Source organism: Sesamum indicum, linkage group LG9, assembly GCF_026168435.1.
Source record: "Sesamum indicum cultivar Baizhima isolate 11 linkage group LG9, ASM2616843v1, whole genome shotgun sequence".
NCBI lineage: Eukaryota > Viridiplantae > Streptophyta > Magnoliopsida > Lamiales > Pedaliaceae > Sesamum > Sesamum indicum.
This window is the reverse complement of record NC_142665.1, coordinates 3,670,461-3,695,178: the sequence shown is the minus strand read 5'-3', so window position 1 is coordinate 3,695,178 and position 24,718 is coordinate 3,670,461. Positions and strand designations below refer to the sequence as shown.

The 24,718-nt window shown below is 35.0% G+C and overlaps 2 protein-coding genes and 1 long non-coding RNA gene across 5 annotated transcripts; 1 reads left to right on the top strand and 2 right to left on the bottom strand.

Annotated features, from left to right (window-relative positions):
- The first annotated feature begins 812 nt into the window (after positions 1-812).
- LOC105170476 (uncharacterized) lies at positions 813-7,035 on the top strand. The gene is made up of 6 exons (XM_011091243.3): positions 813-1,131; positions 3,210-3,386; positions 3,718-3,843; positions 4,840-5,049; positions 5,995-6,159; positions 6,494-7,035. The coding sequence occupies exons 1-6, from the start codon at positions 910-912 to the stop codon at positions 6,878-6,880; spliced, it is 1,287 nt and encodes a 428-aa protein (XP_011089545.1). The 5' UTR covers positions 813-909; the 3' UTR covers positions 6,881-7,035.
- Positions 7,036-7,209: 174 nt separating this feature from the next.
- Positions 7,210-9,049, bottom strand: LOC148786824 (uncharacterized). Its single transcript, XR_016067183.1, has 3 exons — positions 8,935-9,049; positions 8,354-8,417; positions 7,210-7,475 (listed from the first exon to the last, which is right to left on the bottom strand). It is a non-coding gene; the product is annotated as an uncharacterized LOC148786824 (long non-coding RNA).
- Positions 9,050-9,505: 456 nt separating this feature from the next.
- LOC105170475 (putative LRR receptor-like serine/threonine-protein kinase At1g06840) lies at positions 9,506-23,994 on the bottom strand. 3 transcript variants are annotated; one of them, XM_011091242.3, is made up of 21 exons: positions 23,462-23,994; positions 22,934-23,096; positions 21,642-21,792; positions 20,843-20,914; positions 20,643-20,714; positions 20,223-20,366; positions 20,048-20,119; positions 19,897-19,968; positions 18,560-18,634; positions 18,267-18,335; positions 17,972-18,040; positions 17,794-17,865; positions 17,600-17,686; positions 17,326-17,394; positions 16,706-17,208; positions 15,869-16,027; positions 15,069-15,352; positions 14,440-14,491; positions 11,439-11,689; positions 10,459-10,593; positions 9,506-10,039 (listed from the first exon to the last, which is right to left on the bottom strand). In XM_011091242.3, exons 2-21 carry the CDS (start codon positions 23,052-23,054, stop codon positions 9,695-9,697), a joined length of 2,874 nt encoding a protein of 957 aa, XP_011089544.1. In that variant the 5' UTR covers positions 23,055-23,096; positions 23,462-23,994; the 3' UTR covers positions 9,506-9,694. The 3 variants fall into 3 exon arrangements, with proteins under 3 accessions (XP_011089544.1, XP_020552474.1, XP_088740496.1); XM_020696815.2 differs by lacking the exon at positions 23,462-23,994 and having other exon boundaries at positions 22,872-23,076; XM_088884370.1 differs by lacking the exons at positions 21,642-21,792; positions 23,462-23,994 and having other exon boundaries at positions 22,934-23,053.
- Positions 23,995-24,718: the final 724 nt, after the last annotated feature.

The following is a 24,718-nucleotide window of genomic DNA, read 5'->3' as shown; positions in this document are numbered from 1 at the left end:
TTCCCCGTTTGATTCTTAGGTAATATTTTGACAAACTTTTTATGAACGAATATACCCTTATAAATGGGGAATGTGATATTTCATACAATTTTGGGGAGTTTAGACATAATATTTCCAAAAGATTGATATTCTATTATTTAGACTACCCATATACATAAAATATGCTCCAACAGCTAATATATGTTACGCCGTAACATTGAGCTATGAAAATATGCCCACCCATAATCAAACATATAAAAAAATTCAATAATTAACTATATTTGTTCTATGATTATTAATCATTAATTTTAAAAATGAGGCTAAAACATTAACATAAAATACAATAATCATAGCTATTATTGTATGAAAAATCTCTTCTTTTTTTTTTTTTAAAGTAGTGAGATAAAGTCTAGTGTTTGGGCTTATATGAGCAATAATAAATAAGTTGATCAAATTAAATTGAGTAAATTACAATCAACTACAACAAAATTTAGTATAATTGCTATTCTCGAGGTTTGAAAATTTATTATTATATTTAATTTTAATAATCATTCAATGACTAGTTTAATTTAACAGTCTCTATTAGATTTTAATTTTTTTTATAGTAAATTAAATAAAATGTTCTTGTAGACTAAATAAATGTTTTTGTTTAAAATATTTCAAAATTTTCATCCGACCCCGTTCCTTTATTTATATATATATTTTCAATTTTTTGTTTTTAGAAATGCATAAAAACAAAATGAATAATTTCGGACATTTATCTAAAGAAATATTAATATAATTTTTTAAATAATAAAAAAGAATTATAATTTACCAAAATAAATAATGATTATAAAGGAGAAGTGAGATGGGGGAGCGAAAATGAAAATCCGTTGACAGTAGAAGAAACAGAAAGAGAGAGCTCAACCGACTGAGAATTCACTTCCATTAATGGCTTACAGGAGGCGGCAGCAACAGGGGAGGACTGGCGCTCCCTACTCCAATAATTATGACACTGCCGCTTTGCCGGACGCCATTACGACTTCTTCCGCCTCCTCTCTGGCCGCCAAAGCCATCAGAGCTTCGGCAGAGTACAGGGACTCCTCACTGTCTACCGCCTATGAACAGTCAGCGCTCTCTTCGCCACGTGATTCCGCTCTTTCCTCTGCTAAGGTGTAATTTCTAGGTTACTGTTTGTATTGTCTTGTGGAGTTAGTGTGAAGTGGTTTAAGTTAACTGTTGTTTCGCTGCCGTATTTAGTTCCGACCTATTTGGCTAGCGGTATTGAGTTTTGTTTTGTGCTGGGTTTTGGTATAGGTCAATTGTGTGGCTCTCTTTTGATGTTCCTTTTTGTGTATTAACCCACCCATTGTGCTTCTATTTTGTAATGGTTTTGTGATCTGTGATAGGTTTGTGAAATTTGGAACTTGAACTTTAAGTGGAATTGTGGCTTGTTACAGTTGCATTCTCTAAAATGTTTGGGTTGGTTCTAACTGGGTGGTGAAACTGAGAGGTCATGCATTTGCTTGATTTTGAGACAAGAAAGCATGTTTTAGAGGAATGAAATAGTTTTCATTGAAGTTCTGGTTGTGATGTAATATTGATTTCTGGGTCATGGGTAGCTGGAGGATCTGAATTTCGTGAAGTAATCAAGATATGCTAGGTACGGTCTGCGAATGGATGTTGGTGGCCCAGTAGTTGTTTCCTGAAAATTATGTTGGTAAAACATAATTTTTAACCAAGAATCCACATAGTGTGCTGGTAAAACATTAAATTCTACCAATGTTTTCAATCTTCCTAGTTCCCATCATGCATAAAACTGTTTTACTTGATTGGACACTTTCTGGAACACCTACTGCAAATAGTCCCTTCCGAAATAACTTGCTCTCAACCCCTTTCAGATATGAGATCAATATTCTCTTCGTATATGTATACGGATTTTTAAAATTTGTTTAAAAGCCTACTAGCCTACTATTTTCTTGAATTCAAGCTCAGTTTGCCACATTGTTCCTTTGGTTCTTTACATCAAGACTTTTATGATGCCAAAAGTTGGCAATATAACGATGACATAACCAAATGTCTTCTGGTAGCCATTTACCAGTTACCAAAATATTTCAATTGCACTACTGCTGACATGTGGCAGGTGGACGGCCCTTGACTGCAATTATGTGATGCGTATAGAAATGCACGGCACGCATAAATCATTGGCAGGTGTTTCCACGATTATATGGATACATTTTGGTTTCAACATTGCTGCACAGCATTTTTTGGGTCTAAGGGCAGCATCTCTACCTGTACAGGATGTTGAAAATTTTGAAATCAATTGTGGCATATTGAGATGTACTTGGTGAACGTAGTGACTGATGCTTAATGAAGAATCTGGTGCTAGATAACTCTGCTGCGTCTTGATCATGAGAACAGAATAGTCTTAAATTCAAATTTTATGAATTTAGGTGTATGATTACTTTCTTGATTCACTCTTCAAATAATTAAGACATTGTGTATCAAATAGCATTTTGAGAACTCAAGCTAGATGGTCCTTAAACAGAATTATAGATATCAGGTGTTCAAGAGGGACATTTCGAAGTGCTATTCCTAAGCATTTTCTGCTGTGTGCGCCTATTCTTAGTCAACCTCCAGGAAGGACACTAGACTCGCTTCTTGAAACCTTGAAATCCTAGGCAGTTTAATGTTCTGGACTTGCTTTCTTATTTATACTTGTTGCATTTAGAAGTGCATGAATCTGTTTGTCTGTACCAACATGATGTGGAAAATTGTACTAGTTGATTTATCTAAATGGATCCTATCACCTTTGAAGTGCAAAAAAATCTTGTTAGCTGATGCCGTGAACACAAGTAATGAGTTCTCCCGATACAACTATGGAGCAATGTATAACCTCTTATGCCTGGTTTGATATTAGTGGCTGGATTTTGATCTACTACCCTGTTTTTTCACTCATCCATATTCACATGAGCTTTGCTTGGTGTTTTATATGAATTCTCTCTATACTTGTGTGCTTGAGTATTTTTCTGATGTCAGAATTAGAGGAGTATCTCACATGTAACAATTTAGGAGCCATTATATGTATTTGATTTTACATATGCGTGTGTTGACTTTTTATTGAAACATTTCTCATTGAAGCGTTCGGTACACATGTGATGATGCTGTTTCTGAGGTACATGGGGTGTGCTGGTCTACTAGGTCATCCTTCCTAGCTGTGAGTTTTTAATACAATCTTTTGTGAAATATAGGAGTCATCCCTCTATGAGGATACACCAAAGGAACACATGAATGAATCTAAGCAAGGATTCTGGGGGGCGCTGGCTCGAAAAGCTAAAGCAATTCTTGATGATGATAATGGAGCTCAACCACATGAAGTGCCAGAATGGACAACGACCCAGACATCTGAGAGGGCCAAAAAGGTCCAGGTGAGAGAAGTTATTGAATGAAAAATGCTTGCAGCATTTCGGCCAGGGTGAGAAGTAGTGATGCATCCTGTTTCATTGGAATTAGTCTCTATTTTATGAACTTTCTCCAATAACCTTTTATTCCAGATCTTGAGAAAAATCCACTTTTACTTTTTCGAACAGGCAGTCAATCAGCTACTTCTGTTCTGTTAACTCTCTAAATTGTATTCCTAATTTGGCTGTATTATCTTTTACTTTGATGCCATTAATTCTCTAGATTGCTATGATCCTTTATCTTCGTATGAAACATCATGGTAACCAAAATACCTGTTGGGTCTCCTGTTAATTGCAGGACCATAGCACATACAGCTCTTCAGAAAGCTATCTAAAGACTCAGAGCTCTTCATTACAAAAAGGATTAGGTGCTATTGCATCATCCCTTCAACACATTGGCGGAACCATTGGTAATGCTCTTGAGGTAGGCGTCTGTGTGGTGTTCTTAGGAAGGTGGTGGGATATTATACATGACCGTCACTCTTTTGATCCTTTTAGATCTAGTTATGTTTCTTGGTGGAGATCTTCATGATAGCTGATCCTGATAGCAAATGAGGAGTAGGTTTGTTATTCACAATTTTGACGAGATAGCATTATCAGCTGCCCCTGAGTCCTATGAACTTGAATGCTCATGAAAAGGAGTCTGAATATTAAAGCTACTATAAAACACTACTTGTAGGTGAAAGAGTGACGATATAAAGGGCTGTCTGTGTCAGCTGCTTAGCATGCATTTAGTTCCAGGGGGCAACCGTCACTTCTAGCACCCATCAAGATCTGATGTTGAATTTCAATTTATGAGTGTCACTCTAGCTATTGGAGAACTGCAAAAATCTGATTGAACATGAAAGAGAGTATATTCCAGCGTTCTTACACAAGTAGTTTCATGGATGAAAGTTTTAAAGAATAGCAGGAAGAGCGTGGATAAGCTACCTTTTGATTACTTATTTCTTGGAGCATTTTCAATAATTCTCATGTGTTCTCTAACTTTCTTTTGAAAGTTGTGGAGAGAGGGTGAGTCAGCTTGAGGGGGCGTGTCATTCCATTTAATCAGAAGTTGACAGTTAACAAGGGAAGACTTGATTGGATTTAAATGGAACAAAGCATCTTGCATGATATTACTGCAAAGGTTTGTAGTGTCATGTAGTTTCAGACATATAGGAGGTGTGGTTTTTTCCTGTTTGGTCCCAGTCCTGAAAGGAAATCATACTCAAGCTTATCAATAAATAATTATGCTCCTCCCTCAAGCAGGGATAACAATTTTAGTGAGGAAGAACTTTTTCTTTAAAAATAAAAAAACAATTTGCAAGTATCTGTTAGGGTTTTCACCCTTGTCTGCTGTATAGGAACTTTTCTTTATTCATCTCTAAAATTGCGGTATTTCTATTCATCCAAAAACATTGCACGCACGTCTCATTTGCAGGGAGGTATCACGGCAGTGGAGAACCGGACTGCAGACATAATTCAAGAAACTCGCAAGATTCAAATAAGGAAAAAGGGTGGCAGCACTGTAGCACAGGACCAGGCTTCAAATCTTGGTAGCTTGCGGAAACAACATATGTTCCAGACACGTATGCAGCCTCAGTCTCAGTTACACACTGATTTGGAAATGCAACTGAAAGCATCTCGCGACGTAAGGTGGCCACTGTGTTGCACCGGTGTTAGCATATAATTATTCTCCACCAGATAACTTTCTCTTTGGCTTTTTTTGCTGTCTTTAGTTAACATGAAAAGGTTGTATTCAATACAACTTTTGTGCCTATAATGGATGTTAACTCTGACGTATTCTAAGAAGTAGTATGGTGTTAGCCATCCATTTCTGTTACACGAGCAAAATTAATATTCAAGTCTAGAATCATGGCAACCTTGTTAATGTTAAGTATTTCCAGGGAACAAGTTGTACTCAACTTTAGGGATTCAAAGAAGGGGAGCAAAAAATTATTGATGGATGTTTTTAAGTTGGTTATACTTCATAATTAATTAGACCTTCTATAAATAGTTATAACTAGTTGGACAGGGGTGCAAGAAATATTTGGAGTCAAAACGAGTGTAGTTGGCAAGAGCTCAGTGCAGGAACTTTAACTGAACGTTGCCATTTCCCCATACTAAGTACCTGGCTATCAGTGGGGCCAAAATCTTAATGCAACCCATTAATATCAAGTGCCTCTTTGACTTTAGTGGTACTCTGGATTGTATGTTCAGAGTATTGTTGATCATGTAGTTTGTTGGTTATATTATACAGGTAGATTGTCTAGACTATAATGATGGATTCTTGTCCTTGTGTCCTTTTTCATTTAAGTGGCCTTTTTCGTCTATCGCGTTCTTCTACTTCTGTTGGTCTTTTATGAAACTATAAACCAGAGATAAGCTGGTGTCGCTGCATATACAGGGATGAAACTTCTTGTATATTTGTGAAGGGTAACCACTCTCTGTTTTGATGGCACCACAACCAATATAGAAGATGCTGAGCATCACAACTATTTAAAAAATGCTCTAGATATAGCTGCATTTTTTTGACTCTTTGACATCAGATTGGTGGTCTATTTGTGAATGATGAGGCATCTGCTCTAAATCTCAGGTTGCAATGGCAATGGCTGCAAAAGCAAAACTTCTTCTACGAGAACTGAAGACAGTCAAGGCTGACCTGGCTTTTGCAAAGGAACGCTGTGGTCAGCTGGAAGAAGAAAATAGAGTCCTTAGGGAGAGCCGTGAGAAAGGAAACAACCTCGAAGATGATGATTTGGTAAGAATCTCAATCCTTCCTGGAAAATGAAGAAAGGAGTAAATCTTGTCCCATCCTAACTCCTGAACCTCTAAGGAGTAGAAAAACAAAAATCTGAAATTTTCCTGCCTATGACAATGATATCACTATTTTTGAAAGTTCTAGTCCTCCATTGTTTTGGCTTTAAAGTAAAGTAATTACCAACTGTTCTTCTCTTCTCCGCTTCATCTTTTTTCTTCTTGTGCTTATTTTGCATCTTTCTCTAGAGAATAGCTGTGGTGGGGCTACAGGTCTGGTTTGGACTTACAGATGAATACACTTCTTAACAAGTCTTATGGTTACGTTCTTTTATCAGGTAAGGCTTCAGCTTGAGACCCTTTTGGCTGAGAAAGCTCGACTCGCGCAAGAGAATTCAGTCTATGCACGGGAGAATCGTTTCCTAAGAGAGATTGTTGAGTACCACCAGCTCACAATGCAGGATGTCGTTTACTTAGATGAAGGCAGTGAAGAGGTTACTGAAGTTTACCCCATCAAGATAGCTACAGCCACTAATATGCAGTCCAACGGCACAAAGCTTTCATCCTCTCCTATCCCAACAGTTCCCAAGGGTGCAATTCCACAAGTTACCCACAATGTTTCTCCTGGTTCTTTGCCGCCCCGAGACCTCAAAGAGGCTGCCCACAATATCAAACCTTCGAACCCGTACATCCAATCGCCAGCAGAAGTTTTGAGAAGGCATTAACCAGTTTTGGTGGCCGTGGCTTGATTTCTAATGCACCAGAAGAGGTTTGGCTCTGTATGAGCATCAGTTGCCTGTTTGGTTTTGTACCAGTACATATTTGTTATTGCAAGAAAAAGAAGCTAAGAGGCATAGTCGAGCCAGCATCCACTTCCTCATATCTTCTCTTCCTTCATTATTTTTTGACTAATTAGAAGCTTATGAAAACCGCAAAAAAACTGATTACAAACTGTACATGTAGCACCCCCTACTCGCTACATCTAATTATTACTATTTCATCCCTTCTTTAATCAGAACTCATTCTATAAGTAATTCTCTTTCAACCAGTAAAATAAATTCTAATTTATCAATATAATATTATATATCACAAAAGGTATTAGATACCACCAAAAATTCATATTTACCCTCACTACATGTTCTCGTGTTCATAACCTCAAGAAAATCATACCACAACTTTAAACATAAATCCCGATAAAAGACCAGAATATTTACAACCCAACAATCAAAAACTTTGGCTTCAGAAGTCACGGCTGACCCACCTAATAAAGACGACGGCACCGCTCAAAATCCAATGTGGCTAGTCAGTGTGACCTATCTCCTGAAAAGTACGTGGCAAGGAATGAGCTGCCTACTCAATAAGTATAGCTGATCAGTTTATATATACATACAGGCAACAATTTCACGTACATGCAGTCACATCGACTAACAGTCATTGTCAATAGCAACAACAAATATAAGCAGTAATACCTATTCACAATTATAAATCAAGCTATGACACAATATTCAACATTATCGTTTATTAGCTAAGGGCCCCACTTACTCTAATTGGTATACATCAGTCAATGGTTTCGCCGGCCATCATCATATCATATACAGCACAGGATACCCGTTGTGTGATATCCCCACACTCTTTTACTTCAGCTGTGTAGCAATATAGCACAGGACATCACAACAAACATGGTACCCCCACACCACCCCAGTGTGTAGCTAACAAGCACAGGATATTCCCTGCTGCCCCGGAATACCCCGGTACCCTACGCGCCATGGTACCTAGCTTAATTCACATATTTTTTCATATCTCAATATCAATCACATTTTCATAAACCATTGACTGTGTTTCCAACTAGGTAAGCGTCATCTTTTATCTCAACTCACGATCATCATTCTTTTCTTTATAATAATCACTTTCTCAATAACAACTCCCAATTAGATTTCATCAACAATCAATTATATGATTATCACATAATCATATCCCGCATACCTCTACATTACCATCACATACCACATAGTAACAATTTCACCGATATTCAAATAATCCACAACTAATTATGTAAACAATCAATATACGAAAGCCACGTATAATAATATAAAGCCAAATCCACGTTCGCATCCAAGAAACCAATATATATATTTTATACAGTACTACACATATAAATATATATATATATATATATAAATCCAATTAGCTATACTTACCTTATATCCCAAAATGCTTCTATTTTACGAGGGACTGCTCAACCCTCTACCTTGTCGTCACGTCCTATAATAAATTATAATACGTATAATCAATATATTTAATTTACCAAATAATTCATAAGAATTCACTTAATCAAACCCCTTATATATTTATAACTATCATTTTTAATAACATTCGTAAAATTATATTACCATTGAAACCTCATTTTCCTCTTTAATAACATAATATTTCTAAAATATAACTTCCGAAGTATTTCTATGAATTTCCTGTCAATTTACCGTTGCTATACAATTTAATTAAGCAACAATACATAGAATTACATATTTGGTTAATCATTCCGATGGAATTGTATAAATTAACTATAAGGATAATTAAATCTAACAAATCTAATATTTAATTACCCAACTATATCATTTTTATAGCAATTGTGATATTTAATTTGACACTAATATAAATAGCCAAAATCATAAAACACTCCGATTAAATAGTTCACCGCTCAATATAATCAACGTTTAATAAACGGACTAATTAAATAATATAATTATATAAATTAATAGAAATTAAATTACAATTTTCGTACCTCTGTTTTTCCGAAATGTGTGTGTGCGTCGCTGTGTGTATATGAATGTGTGTGTGTGAGTTTGTATTAATATGGAAGAGAGGCCCACCGCCTCATTCATTCTACACTCTCTCTCTCTCCCCTCAATTCTACTATATATTATTTATATATATAATATTATTATTTTATATATTTAATTAAACTTTTCTCAAAGTACCCATTACGTCCTTTCTAATTTTCTAATTAATATAATTTGCCCTAAATATTATAACGAACTCCAATTTAATCCGTTCAAGTTTTATTATATCCCAAATTCAATCTATAATTTTATTTACTAATTACATCTAAATTTCTAATAATTACCAATTAGTCTCCCAATTATATACAAAATTCTACGGACGTCACAGTACATCAATCACTGTATCTCTTCATTAGATTTGGCATAGAAATGAAGACAATAACACTATTGCATAATTGTGATGCTTGCAGTCCTAATGATTATATTCTATCTAACAGAACAGGTTCGATGGAATCCAAACTGACACATGGCAAGTGAATTATGCTTGTGAACGGAATGAATTTGGCGACCTAGTTTGAGCAAGAACTTTTCAAGCTAAAGAAGCAGAATAAAATAAAGAAATACAGCAATGGCCATCCTGTAGTGAAACTAAAACTGCTGACAATGTGCAACTGTGATTAAAATAATGACTGTACAAAACTTTGTCAAAATCCTATCAATGGCAACACCAAGGAACCGAAAATGAAAAACCAAATGATACCATCATCTCGGTGCAATGGTGGGAATGACTCCACTGACGAGATCACTGCCAGAGACATCTTGTGAAACATAAGGATTTCTCAGGGATGAGGATGAAGATGGTGGAGTCACAGCTTTCGTGGGATCAGTGGCCATGGATTCTGATAAGTTCGTGTCGGATTCTGGCATCATAAGCCATATGCTTTCAAGTTCTCTAACTACTTCCGCCATTGAAGGTCGGCCATCTGTCTCTTCTTGGCAGCACTTCAGAGCCAGATTTACGAATTTCTCCACACATTCGGAAGGATAAGACCCCATGTGCTCATCAATGATAGAGAATATCATACCCGAACGATATGCATTGTTAACCTGATGCAGATTAACCAACATCAAAAACAACTGCACAAACAAGTCACCTTTTCTTTTTCTATTTTTCTGTTTCTAGCATGCATAAAGTGACCTGTCAAGAAACTTGGCTTCAGGTTACCATTTCCCCAGTCCCAAAATGAAAGCTCTCATGCAGAAAGAGACTCTATTTCCTAACATTGAAAATTTATTCCAAAAAATTACCTATAATTTAGAGCAGTAAATTTTAGTACTACTTGCTGACAAGTAATTTTAGGGGCAACAACAAAAAGTTCCACAGATTTTACTTTATCAACTCTTTTCTAAAACTCAGCATCCAATTAGCATACTTCAATTTTTCATTGTGAGTATTCAATGCAGAGCCTCAAAGACATGACCTCTAAATTCTATGCCTCAAACTAAGAACAATCTGTATAGAGTACCTCCCGAACAATGTTTTTGCCGTGTGAAATTGGATGCATTCCAGTCAACATCTCCAGGAATACAACTCCAAGGCTATATACATCGCTTTTGTCCGTCAGCTTATGAGTTAGGAAATACTCTGGATCAAGGTATCCCTGCAGGGATTAGGTACTATCAATTTTTAGCAACATAAAGGATGAAGAAAATTGGATTAATCTTATTCCACTCCAGTATGAATATTTTTTGGAAATTTTTGTTAGACTAAATTATAATTGATTACATAATCTTAAGGGTAATGATGTAATTAACATTGCTAATATCTAAAATTCGATAATATTATATTTAATGAAATGCAGTAATTTACTGGTATTCGGTAATTTGATAGACAAACACAAAAACTTACTATAAGAAAAACATAAAGTTAGACTTGTAAATTTACTATATGGAATACTCATTTTATATCGTAGGGGAGACAAAAGCAAAAAACTTCCTTTCCATACATTTTAAAGTCACTCATGCAATAAAAAAATCGTAATGTTATTATATTGTAGTCGAAGAGATAGCAAAATAGTATGTTATATGTTAACAATAAAACAAATTAAAAAATGAAAGACAAAAAATCATACAAATTTTAATCATAATCATGCTATTAAGGATAATCAATCAATTTAGGTTTTATACATATGATTAAGATACTGAATACTGTGTTGCTATAAATTCAAAAAATTACTTTCATACAAAATTAAAAATAGTATTCTAATATACATTACAATATGCAATTCGAAAAAGTAATATATAGTGTAGAGAATTTGCATTACTGTACATGACTGTTGTACTTTATGACAAGATACTAAGAAGACATTTAATTTTATTTTGTTGGATTTTATATTTAATACCATTTTACATAAACTTAATATTCTTAAAAACATAATAACAATATTAAGAACTGAATAATGATTTCCATCAAAATATTTGAGCTTGAACTTATTATCATGCTCACCGGTGTTCCTTTGACTACTGTAGATACATGAGAAGGGATGTCTCCTTCAAGCTCCGGAACCGGAGCTAGCCGTGATAGTCCAAAATCAGCAACCTTGGCGGTAAATTTGGAGTCAAGCAATATGTTGGTTGCCTTGATATCCCGATGAAATATTGGAGGATTGGCTTCAGTATGAAGGTAAAGGATGCCTCTGGCTGAACCCAATGCAATTTTTACCCTCATGGCAAAAGTCAACAGCACTTTAGACTTACCTGTAATACTATGAACATTAGAATATAAACATAGCAAAGCAAGTTGATGAATCAATGTGTCGTGATAAATTTCTGTTCTTCACCCTTCCCCTCCCCTCACAGAGATCGACTTTCCCGAGGACAAGGGAAGAATAAAGGACCAACACAAGTAGGGACAAAAAAAGGAGACGAGAAGAGATAGATGGAGAGAGGGAGAAAAGAGCCACAGAAAGTCCTTGAAAATAATCAATACTAATCTAACATTCATAATACCATCTTTCATTGATGAACAGCTGAGATGATTAATCAGGTTATGGTAGTGCTACATTTATAGTTAGGCTATTGTGGTAATGGAACTTATGATGAGCAGACTCATTGGTTAACATGGTCATGGGAAAAGATCCTAGATTCTTTTCCTTTAAAGACACATCCCTTTAGAAGGTAAAATGGGAATATGATCTTCTACTTCTAGACAGTGGCTATTAGATAAGCAGCATCCTTGTGAAACTTTCCTTTATTACATGGTATACATAGACTAACCTGATCAAGCATCCAATATCAAATTGTCAGGAATATTGACTAACCTTAATAATAAAATTTATGAGAATCATGAATTGATTCTACTGTAAAATCACAACAAAATCTTAGTGATTTTTATGATATCTATATAATTTGATTTTGGAGATATTTCCTTATTTTTATGACATACACATGTAATTCACCTATATAAATAGGTGGATGTTATATCAGCAAAGTAAGAGAGAATAATATGAGTTTAGCCCTTTGGGCATTTGTCTCGTCGACGTCATATAACCGAACCACGTAAATGTTGGTCCTCTATTTCTCTCTTCACTTATCTATAGAAATCTAACATGGTAGCAGAGCAGTTAAAAGAAAAATTGCTGAAAACCTAGCTGCACATTGACGCCTAGAACCCTAGTTGTTGCACCAACACTGCTTGTGCTATGTAGGCAACACTGGCTCCATCAAGCCTTTACTGCGGGAGTTCTACACCTAATTTGTCTGTTTCTCTGTTTTGCACTTAAAACTCGCTGTCCCACATGATGTCTCTATTTATGCTACTGTGGATGTGTAGGCATGGCATGACGACTCCTTTACCTCCGGTGACCTTCCTCGGCGTCACACTAAAAGAAAAGTTTTGACTTCTGTTCTCCAAGTCATACAAATTAGGTGTAACACAAATTAGGGTTTCAAGCGACGGCGCTCTAGGGTTTCAAAAGGCAGCGTGCAGGTAGGGCAACAGCAGCATGCGGCACGCTAGGGTTTCAAGAAGCTCTTTTTTCTCTATTCTTCTTTTTTTTTTTTTTTGAAAAACCCGCTCTGATACCATGTCAGAGTTTTAAATAAGTGAAGAGAGAAAAAAAAGATGAACATTTACGTGGTTCAGTCATATGACCTACGTCCACGAGACAAATGCCCAAATGGCTAAGTCATATTATTCTCTCTTAGCTTGATGATATAACCTCCACCTATTTATCTAGATGAATTACATGTGTATAACATAGAAATAAGAAAATATCTCCAAAATCAAATCATCTAGATATCACAAGAATCACTAAGATTTTGTTGTGATTTTACAGCTATTTGGAGAATCAATTCATGATTCTCAACAAAAACTTTTTAAATGAGATGGTCATTCATTATGGTACCAATGCTAGAGTAAGAGGGTGACTAGTTGAGTTTATAAGTTTTTTGAAATATTTTATAAGATATTGTAAATGTTTCATAAATTTTTTTTTAAAGAATGAGCTTATAGGATTCAAAACAAGATATTAAGAGCTTATAAACTGCTTTAAAAGAGTAAGGACTTCTTAACTTATATTTTAGAAGATCTCAACATTACTAAAATCTTTGAACGTGCTCAGAAAAATAGTTTTACCATGTAGAAATTACATTCAGGGAGTTTTTAACTATAATTATCAACCTATATAAGGATACTCATATTTGCTCTCATTTTCTCATAATACTTCTAGGGGGAAAAAGAAATATGAATGTACAAAAAAGATGGAAAAATAAAAATTTAATCAGATGTGCTTTTATGTTCAATAAAGAAAAGAAAATGAACATAGTAGTGGACATCCATATAGGTTAAGTAAATGATCTTAAAAACAAAATATTATCTTCAAAAGTACAAGAATGCAATAACATTTTATATGCATATAAATCTATATCCTCGAAAACAAATGGAAGAAGATTTGTTCTATTCAAACTATTAATGAAAAAAATTAAAATTATCAACCTTTCTTGAGTAAGAAATTACAAACATACAATGGATATGTCTAAGAAGGATAAAAAAATATTAATTAATAGTTAACTAGTAAAGAAAAATTGATACGTACAATCAAGAGTAATTCTAAAGTAAATATACATGGGGCACAAACTTATATGCATGTGTAATATATTTGTGTGCATACATACATGTGCTATTTTAAAATTAATGTAGCTATATAATTTTTTGAATGTGTAAGCCTACAGTTATATTTTTGACAAAGTTTTGTAACTTACTCATGTATATATCAAAAGAATAGAATATCTTTAAGAATATATATAAATATTTTACTAACTAAAAGGATTTTCAAATAGTGCTAATATATTTAGTTGTTATTTATCCAATTTCTTATAACATCATTTAAAATATTTCTTGATTTATTGGATTTATATTTGATACAATCTCATGTTTCCGAAATACTTGCAATACTCGCAACACGCATAATTTTGCTAGTCAAAAGGATGCTTTCAAAAGAAATTACCTGATAGATGATCCCTCAAGGTACCATTTGGCATGAATTCATAAATCAGCATCTGCATTATGAAAAGAATGATTTGTTATAGCAAGTTGCAACTTCCATGTATGGTCAGAATAGCAAGTTGCCAAACAATGAAAGATAACTATAGTATATCTGGAAACTAATACAGTTTAAAACCAATAATAATTAATGCTATTATCTCCTCTAATTCTTTCTCGTCACAAGTTTTACAGTCAGATCGCTACTCGTAGGAAGATGTAGCATATGGAACTTTTAGCAGTTCTAGTTCATCCATATTCTTTCTAGCAACACCATGCCCAGTAATCAATATTACATTGGCATATTAAGGTTTTAGCTTCCCTGCGACTATTGGATTACATTTACATTTTGCTTGGAAAAAGCAACTCGCATACTTTGTAGCAGAAAGGTCAATCATGACGTGGGCGAAGGATCCATCCAAAGGCCTATGCATGCCCAAATAGACCTATAATGACATGTTTAGCTATTCACAACTGAAGAAACTCTTTGCGGATTATTTGAACTCCAAGTTTGACATTATACTGGGTGTGACCTATTTCTTTTTTTTTGTCAGACTCAATTGTTGGCAATTTTACATATTCAAGCAGGAATACCTGTTCACCTTCTTCATCACAGTATCCAACCAACGACACCAGGTTTCTATGATGCAACCTCGATAATATTTCTATTTCCGTAAGAAACTCCTTTTCACCCTGCAATGATCCCTCCTGAGCACGTTTGACGGCCACAATGGTTCCATCAGCAAGAACACCTCTATGTACCTTCCCGTAACCTCCTTGCCCAACCACTGTTGAGTTATTAAAATCATTTGTGGCCAGTGCCATTTCACCATAAGTGAAATCTTTGACCCCGTCAATTTTCACTGAGATCCTTGATGCTGAAACAAAATGTAAATTACATTTCAAATAATCAAATGAAGGTAACTAACACAAGTGTATTTCGAGTATGATACTAATATTATGGACTCAGCTCCAAAATTGGAACCACCATAGAGTCGATAATTTGAGAATTCCAGAGGAAAAAACCAGACCATGTCTTATCATGGATCAAAGTAGGCATGCATGCAGTTCCAGTTTTTGAATTTCATAAAGTTTGCCAGGAATCAATTAACAAGTGAAATAGCTTGCTGGCTGTGTGACTTTAAAAATCTGATTTTATCTCCACTATATGTGGTAACATTAGTGGTTATAGCTTAATCATGTGATGGAGAAAACAGCATAAATCTAAACCAGCATATAAGTCCCCCCCAAGGATCGAACACCATAATAGTTTTTGCCATATGTTGTCAGATCTTTGGTGCATTTCTCATTGAAGATTTTCTCCTAGATTAAGGAAGCTATGTCACGATAAGAACTATTTGTATAGCCCAAACAAAAAATTATATGGTACTGACATTGACGTCTTTTTGAAGATGTATGGTGTTTCCGGATGTGCCGTCTCAAGATAAGAAGTGAAACAAATGCAGATAGAGTGACTGATCCAGCTATTGTCCCCAGTATAACACCTGCCAGAGCTCCCTTGCTTAAGCCAGACGATGAAGGAGGAGGAAATTCTGCAATATAACTAAGAATTAAACGCTGCTCCATACAAAGAATATGGAGGTAACAAGGATCTTAGTCTATTTAAACCACACAAGCAGAGTAATATGTTTTTGCAAAATGGCCTTAGTTTTTCAATAGAAGAAAGGTGCTCAACTATAGTTATTGTGTCAAGGTAGTACTTAGATCCGCTGTAAAGGAAAAGCAAAGAAACAAGCTGACAAATTTTCCACTGCAACCACAAAAGAATAACCTCACAAGTTAACCAAAAATGAAACGGGATGTATCAATCCTCGAGCATATGAGAAAGTTGGATCTTTTATATGCAATTATAGACATTCAAAAGTTATGCAGGCTTGATCTGTTTACGTAAGAAATAGAAAAATAAAGAACTTTCTGTTCTTTAAGACACACACCACACCGATATCATCCTCACCAATTTTTCCAAGCTTCAAACACTTTAAGCAATACCTCATGAAGAAAGCTACCATTTGTGAGTGAAATGATGGCATTTAATTTGCTTGCTTTCTTTAACATATATGCACCAAGAACGCATCTCCCATTAAAAAGAAGAAAATCAATCCTATAACATGGGAAAATAATATTGGAATTTTCACACAATCAAAATCAAGATAAGGCAATTTTAGCTAGGGACTGATTTTGGTACGAGTAAATCCTGCACAGCAGCATACCATCTTTATAAGGATCCAGAAGTGTGAAATTGAGAAATTCGTAAGGTCCAAAGACTTCACTGTCAGGAATCCTCCATCCACTAAACATTTCTTGAATCCAGATGACCTCACTCTTGTTAAATAACCGAATACTATCATTGACATAGGCTGGAAAAATCTTGAGGTACATTCTAAGACGAGGTCCCTTCTGCCAAGCCACTGAATCAATGTCCAGCTGAGAGACATTCAATTCCAGACCAGAACTTAGGTACTCTTTGAAAGAATTGACATATGGAAGAAAATCTGAGAATCCAGGACTTTTCAACCGATATCCAACAAGCAGTGGAACAGCACAAAAGCAGCTTATAACAGGAGATGGAGGGGCATATTGAAAAGGAGGTGGACATGATTGGGGAGGACACTTATTGAGATCTGTAACATTTAAGGTATTGCTGAAATCTTCTTCATGAGGTCCACAGAACTGAATTAGATTGCTAGCTGAGCATACGGGATTTCCTTGAAGCCTGAAATAATTTATACAGATAATTTTGGGGTGGGGGGCAAAAGTGTGTTAACTGAGGAAAGTGACCAATTTAGGAAAGGGAAATTTTTACAGAAAAAACATTTATAACATGACGAACCCAATGGTGACATTAGGAGGAGCGAGAAGGATGCCAGAAATGTTTGAAAACATATTGAACCCAAAATCCCTGCAAAGTCCATAAAACTGCAAATAAATATTAAAAAAAATAAGGCTCAGTTATCCGAGTTAGATCTCAAACTTTCAGACTCTAGTAGGAGGGGGAAGAGATCCGAGGGAGAAATCATATATTGTCAAGAGAAGTTACAGACAATGGAAAGACATCTTTTTTCTTTTTCTTTTTTTTTTTTTTTTTTGGCAGTTTTAAGGCTTACAGAATGAGTCTCTCAGTTGAGTTCAGAGTCCTATTTTGCCAGATGGTGGAAGGAACAGAACCACTCAAAGAATTGTTCGCGACTGACCTGCAAGGAAAACGGATAAAATTGAATTGCTTAGTTCATTATATTCTGTTAAGTAAAAATCAGGGTCTAGATATGAACTTATGTACAGAAAATTCATGATTGCTCACAATTTTTGTAAGAGAGGAAGACTTGAAAAGCTAGCGGGAAGGGTACCATTCAGATTGTTTCTCGTCAGATCACTGCAGAACAGAGAATTTTTTTAAGTGAAAATCAACACCTTTTCAAAGTAATCTTCTTTAGATAAACTCCAGAGAAATATAACAAAGTCATGAATTGATTGCTTACATTGTCGTGATATTTTCCGAAAGTGCACCTCTTGGTATAGTTCCATTAAGCTGGTTTAGGCTCAAATCTCTGAAATGCAATCACACCCCATTATTGCAAGAAAGAAGCAAATAATAACTAAATAAAATGGCATACTAGTGCACTACTTAATGACCAAAACGTCTCAAAATGACGATATTATGGTTCTTCCCACCAGAAGGAAAATTCCTAATTAGATAAGGTTAACACTATAAACATAATAGTAAAGTTCCAGTCTAGAAGTCAACTCACAGAACTTTGCTGGATATTCACTTACATGTAAGCAATACTTGGCATATTGCTCCAATCAGGAATGGACCCTTGCAAACTGCAGTTCCTAAGACTCCTGACAGCCAACAAACAGACCATTAGTCTGGGAGAACATTTCTCGATATGTTTTGTCGAGTTCTGAAACGTCAAAGTTCTTATAAGAAAAAAAGGCATTTGAAGAACAAGTGCAGAGACCTCAAGAAGGGAGGAATCTGCAGAAGTGATAATTGTTGGTGCCGTGCATAACTACAAGAGATATAATTATATAATAGAGCATAACAAGACTGCACTGGTGCTTACAACTTCAACAGTTTAGACATGTTGCCATATGATGATGGTATTGTACTCCCTTCAAAGTTGTTGTTGTCGAGTTGACTGGAAACAAACAAAAGAAAACATAAGAAAGAGGCACGGAGTTGCAACATCCCTGACTTTTGACTTTTCTATATAAAACCAATAGAAAGAAGCAAGAGACAGTTGACAAAGATTGTGTTTCAAATGTTAACACCAGACGACATTCTCAAGGATGGGGTAAGGCTGAAAAGAAAGTGCATCATACCTAGAGAGAGACAGCTAAAATAAACTGATGGCGAGCATGCTTCTAAATTATTTTACTGTGACAAAGCAGCTAGAAACAAGGCCTTACTCTATATACTAATGAGAATTTCTTCAAGCAGGTTGATTTCTGTGTTTAACTGCCAGTTCATAGTATGAAATAATGAAATTGGAAGAAGTACATGCAGCAGTCAGGTGTCTTTTGATCATTTCAGAATTAGGATGCATTTTGGATCTAAGATTCAGCAGAGAAAAATAAAAAAAAGGAACATGCAAGATATTAATACGAAGCCAAGATATTTTTATATGACAAAGTTTATTAAATTTTTATATACTTGTCAAATTGTTAGAGTATCAATAAAATCAAATAAAATTATATGAATAAATTTATAAATATAGCTTATAGATCCCATACTTCCTTCACATTTCCTTTAAAACTAGAAATACAAATGTTTTATTGTCACTTTTTAGATTTCAAAGTCTAGACAGTTCAAAAACAAGTTGGCTGGAAGGGTCAGATAGGAAATACATGACAACTGAGAGCCAGGAGAAACGAAAATTTTATGAATCGACATTCTTGCAAGTCTCTCATAGATTCTCAGTTCAGAGAAAGATTGAGTCTCAGCAAATAATGTATTTCTGCTTTGTCTGTCTGTTGATAGAGTAGGACTTGAAACTTAAAACTGAAAGGAACACCTACTGCAGAAATAATCATCATTGAGTTATTATGAGGCAAACATAATCTAATGGGCCATTTTTAAGCTTTAGGCCAACAGATGCAAGTACAAGAGGCAAGAGTTTTCCTAACAATTACTTTGTAATTTACATCAGTCCTCCCTTTTGAGAAACTTCTTAACTGATGTTCTAGTAGAAACTAATTGACATCAGTAAAAAATGGCTCCAAACTCCTCCCTCAACCAATCTGGAAACCCCAATATCCCCTTCCCGACATATCTTGTTAATGTAGAGATACTAAATCTAGTTAGGCAGTTTATTCCGGGCCAGTTCATGACAACTAGAAAGGAAATAATGTAGCATCAAGCAACAAAAGAAGTAAATATATTGACACAAAGAGGTCATACAGTATTAATAAATTTGGCATTTCAGAAAGTTCTGGTGGAAGATATCCTGATAAGTTGTTATTATCAAGCAACCTGCAAAAACATTAAGTCAGTAAGTTCGACAATGCTCTAAATGCCATGAAAGTGTTAAACATAAGAATCTTCAACTTACAGATGAACAAGAATTGGAAGTCGAGATAGCTCCGGTGGTATTTGCCCGCTCAGTGAATTATTGTTCATGTGGCTGGTCAGAGTACAACATAGTCATTAGATTACTAAAGGAAAAGCCAGGAAACGCGTCGGTTTTTAATGTATAAAATAAAATAAGATAAAGAAAAAATCTTTACAAGTGTTTTGCTTTGCTCAAGTTCGCAAATGACACAGGTAGTTGTCCTGATATATGGTTTTGGTCAATTTGTATCCTGTCCAAGTTCGAAAGATTACCAAGCTCATCAGGCAAGGAACCTGTTAGTTGATTTCCGTTCAGAAGCCTGTAACCAAGGAAAAGAAACTGCAGGTAAGGAGTCCAGAAAAATGTGCACTTTCTAATGGACAAAAGATTAAAAAAAATAAACATTGATCCAACATTCATGCAAATGTATTGAAAAAGATAACAATCTTTTAATGATTACTTCTGATATGATCAGTGTCCCATCACGGATTTGCAAAAATCCATTTCTTCAACCATTTATGACAAAGTAGGCTATAAAATATCTGGATAAAGAATGGTAATAAAGAGTATAGAACAAAAAGGTGCTTCCACTCACAAAAGTTCTAACGTTGTAATGTTGCCTATCTCCTTTGGTATGGTCCCAGTAATGTTGTTCCACATAAAGTCCCTACCACAACAAATGAACAGGAATCGATTATAAAGGAGAGGCAAAGCCACCACAAGGTAACAAGTAATAAATTAAGGTAAACATGCCTAGCGCATTTAATTATAGTAGAGTATGAATATGTTACTCACAATATCTTCAAATAAGATAAACGGCCAAGTTCTGGAGATAAACTGCCGGACAGATTCCTATTCAGTAATAACCTGTTGTTCAAAACAAACAGAGGCATCAAATGGAATACAAGTTAAATAATCTGATACATTCAAGAAGATGGAAACAAGTTACACAATCCAAGATGTACATAAAAAATATGGATGAGCAAATGGCACCTCATACTGATAAAAAGATGGGCTACTTAGCTAATCCCACCCAGTATTTCGGACACAAACCATGTTAATCTTCTGAACTTTAAGAGACAAAATGCTCCTTTTGGGCACAATATTTTGCCCACAGCCTAGTTAGTCTAACCTAGACAGTGAGAAGCTACTACAAATTTAGAGGCTTAGATGTGTTGTCTTCTCTTCTCCAATAGCTGTGATGCAACTCCTTTTTCACCAAAACTCATTCTAATGAAATATGACACACCATTTCCATGTTAAACAATAAGCCATTTCTCTTGCAATTCTGCCTTCTATTTGCTGTGAAATGAAAACAAGAAAATGTACGACAAACTTTATTTAATCCATGTTAAGACAATATTTTAAGTGATATGGAGGTGGAAAGGTGGTTTAGACAAACTATTTCCTCCTCATGGACAACTCGTGCCACCATTCCTTATACATCCATTATGCATGGAAACACATTCTCCATGAGTGAAAACATTAAATGGATGGAAGCATCAAGAAAAAGTTTTAGCAGGCAACTTTCGTGTTTCGCAAGTCACAACTACCTAATACTAAGTAGAAAAGACGCAAAAGACTGAAATCATACAATTCTCTAACATGAAAGAGACCATCATCAAGTGTTGTATTATAGCAGATAATCCCCGTCCAATTTGAAGCACATGGATCCCCCTTGTTCCAGCGGGCAAGATTTCCATAAGGATCCACCAAACTTCTTTTGATGGATCGTAATGCACTAACTGCACACAACATCAAATGTTTCTCATGATTTCAAGTGGAGATAAATATACATACTGACTCTCTATGTATAGATTGCATTTAATAATTTAACACGAATCATCCTAAGTTTTTTTTCCCAAATTAATTCAAGATTAACACAAAATGGAGACACTGCCATGGTATCAGGCAACAACATATCAGACGTAAACATATATAGATGCATATAATGTGAATAGGTCAATATCAGAACATCATTTTTAAAGCTAGTTTATAGCCAATTCATACGAAAAAATGGATCTCTGCTATCCGCACAGCAAGCTTTTAGTTGTTTATAACTATGCATTTAAATATGATATGGACTCATAAGGGCCTGATACAGAGGATGAGGCAGGGTTTTGCCTAAGTTGAACTGTAGAATCTCTTTCTCGCTAACCTATGTATCCATATCCGAAGAACAAAACCTAGATAAAGTCATAAACTGAACTGTCAAACTCTCATGGCAGCCTATGTGAATTCCAACAGCGTCGTGGATATTATATCAAAACTATCAATCTTAATCAAAAAACCACTGTTTTACAGTATCCACCTTACATAAAATGGATGTTCTTATGCCTTTTCTTGGTAGGATTAGTGAGCTGGTTCATTTTTTAGGCCAGATTACAAGGAGGCAAAATACATAATATAGAGTACCACCCCACAGCTTGTCATAATAATGGTAATACGCAAAATATTTCTGCATATACACTAGATGTTCTGAAAGAAGAAGAAGAACTGCAATAAACGTGAAGAGAAAACAAATCTTTTGAAACCTTTCCTTAACAAACCTAAAGAAATTTCTAGCAATTGGCATAATGAACCTGCATGTATGAGCAGCTGTCATATGGTGTGCTAAAAGAAAAAAGTTGTTCAATGTTATCAACAAATACTTCTGTAGACTTCAGAAACAAATAATCTTCATTTCATGGAATTTTATCCCTCATAAACGTAGACTTCGAGAGGAACAAAATAAAAAGAAAAGGAAAACTAGTATGACTATGAAACAGCATCGCAGACTTTTACTCGATTACAGGACATTCAAAAAGTTATAGTCAATCTTAACTATGAAACTTCAAATCACCATGTTGCGGAGTAACTAAATGAGATGTTGGACATAACAACTACCTTCAGCCGGATCAGTTTGTTGACAATCTGCACAAATAAACAAGAAATACCAGCATATACACATAACTAGACTCATTCTAAGCTCTGCAAAAGTTAGCTGGGACATCCCAAGAACCGACATTTTACCCGAGATTGTGAATAATCTCTATATACTTAGGCCCACCTGAAATAATTATCAAAAAAGATCAAAATTAACTACTCTGTCAGTCTCCAATATGATATAACCACACAATTAAAAATTAATAAGGAGCAAAAATATAAGGAAAAATAAGTAAAACTTTTCAAGTTTTAAACCAAAGTAAAAACATCTTGAAAGATGAAAGAAGTAAACCAGAAATACAAGCAGACAAAGACTTTTCAAGACAAAAAACTGAAAGATCAAACAAAATCCCGTAATTTCCAACACAACATGTATGACATAGAACAAAACGTAGGATAAAAAGGTCCAAACAGCTGTCATTTTTCGCACATAAAAATACCTTCATAACTACATGTTCGAACATAATAGGTACAAGAAAACACACTCACAAGAGATAAGAGCTGCAGCCGCTGTTTTTTGCAACCCAAGAAAGTGGGGTATGAAAGCTTGAACCAGAGAACAAAAAAAGAGCAAAAGGGAAGAAACCCGGTTGGAGTTGACCAATTCTCCATTGATAGGTAGCTACATGGATGATTATTTTTGCTGATTGCAACTATGATGAGAGCAGCAGCCATCTTTTTCATTCTTGGTGATGTTACCAGTAAAATATTGAATTGTACACACAAAGCTCAGACCAAATAGTGGTTGGCAAGACTATATTTTATTCAAAATAATGGGATTGGCTTTATTGACTTTTGATGGGGAGTTGTTATACAGACGACGCCTCTCTCTTGCATATATACTCTGCACGCTGGGATATGACTAAGATAAAAAAAAAAAAAAAAGGCAAGAGGGGGAGACGAGGCGTAATTGAGGAGGGGAGTAGAATCTTTCCCAGTTCACACTTTGATGATTAGGTCTTCAGCATGTTAGCCAGCTAAAATTTTGATTATTGAGATTTAGAAAAGAGGATTTGAGGGCTGAAATTGAATATTCTTGCCAGCAGTGGGCAAAGATTCTCATGGGTGCTCTAGTTTTGAGGCTGAAACGAGGAATTTATAATTTTGCAAAAATAAATACGTGTTAGTAAAATTAGATATACTTTTAAAAAAATTTCGACGTAATTTATTTTATAGTTATCTCAAATAAAATATTTAGTTTTAATAAAAATTCATGTTTGGCCCGACCTCGTTGTGATATTACCTAATTTGCCCGTTATAGAAAATTTGATTGTCATCTAAAGTTGTAATTTCATAATTAATTATATAAATGCATATTGTAGATAAATTTTAAAATCAACCTCATTTTGAAGAAATTAAAAAAAAAATGAGTATAATGGACAATTAAATAAAAAATCATTGCAGCGGGCGTGAAAGCTTCAAATTGCATAACTCTTATTAAAATATACTTTTGATGTAATTTAATCCGAAAAGTCACTATTAATTAAAGAAGAAGTTATCATTTTGTAATCCAAGTAGAGATTTAACTTGTCCAATCGCAAAATTGGGCAAACATTTATAGGTAATAATCAGGGGCGGTATTAGGTAAACCGATTTGTAAATGGTACCAATTATTTTCCCCTCCACGCGCGTTCATCAACATTAGGGTTATGACTAAGTAGGCTTTGTATTTGGCATATATTAAAAACATAGATACCTAGTGTGGCAAGGAAGTCATGGTTGAGTAAACAATAGGGTAAATTACAA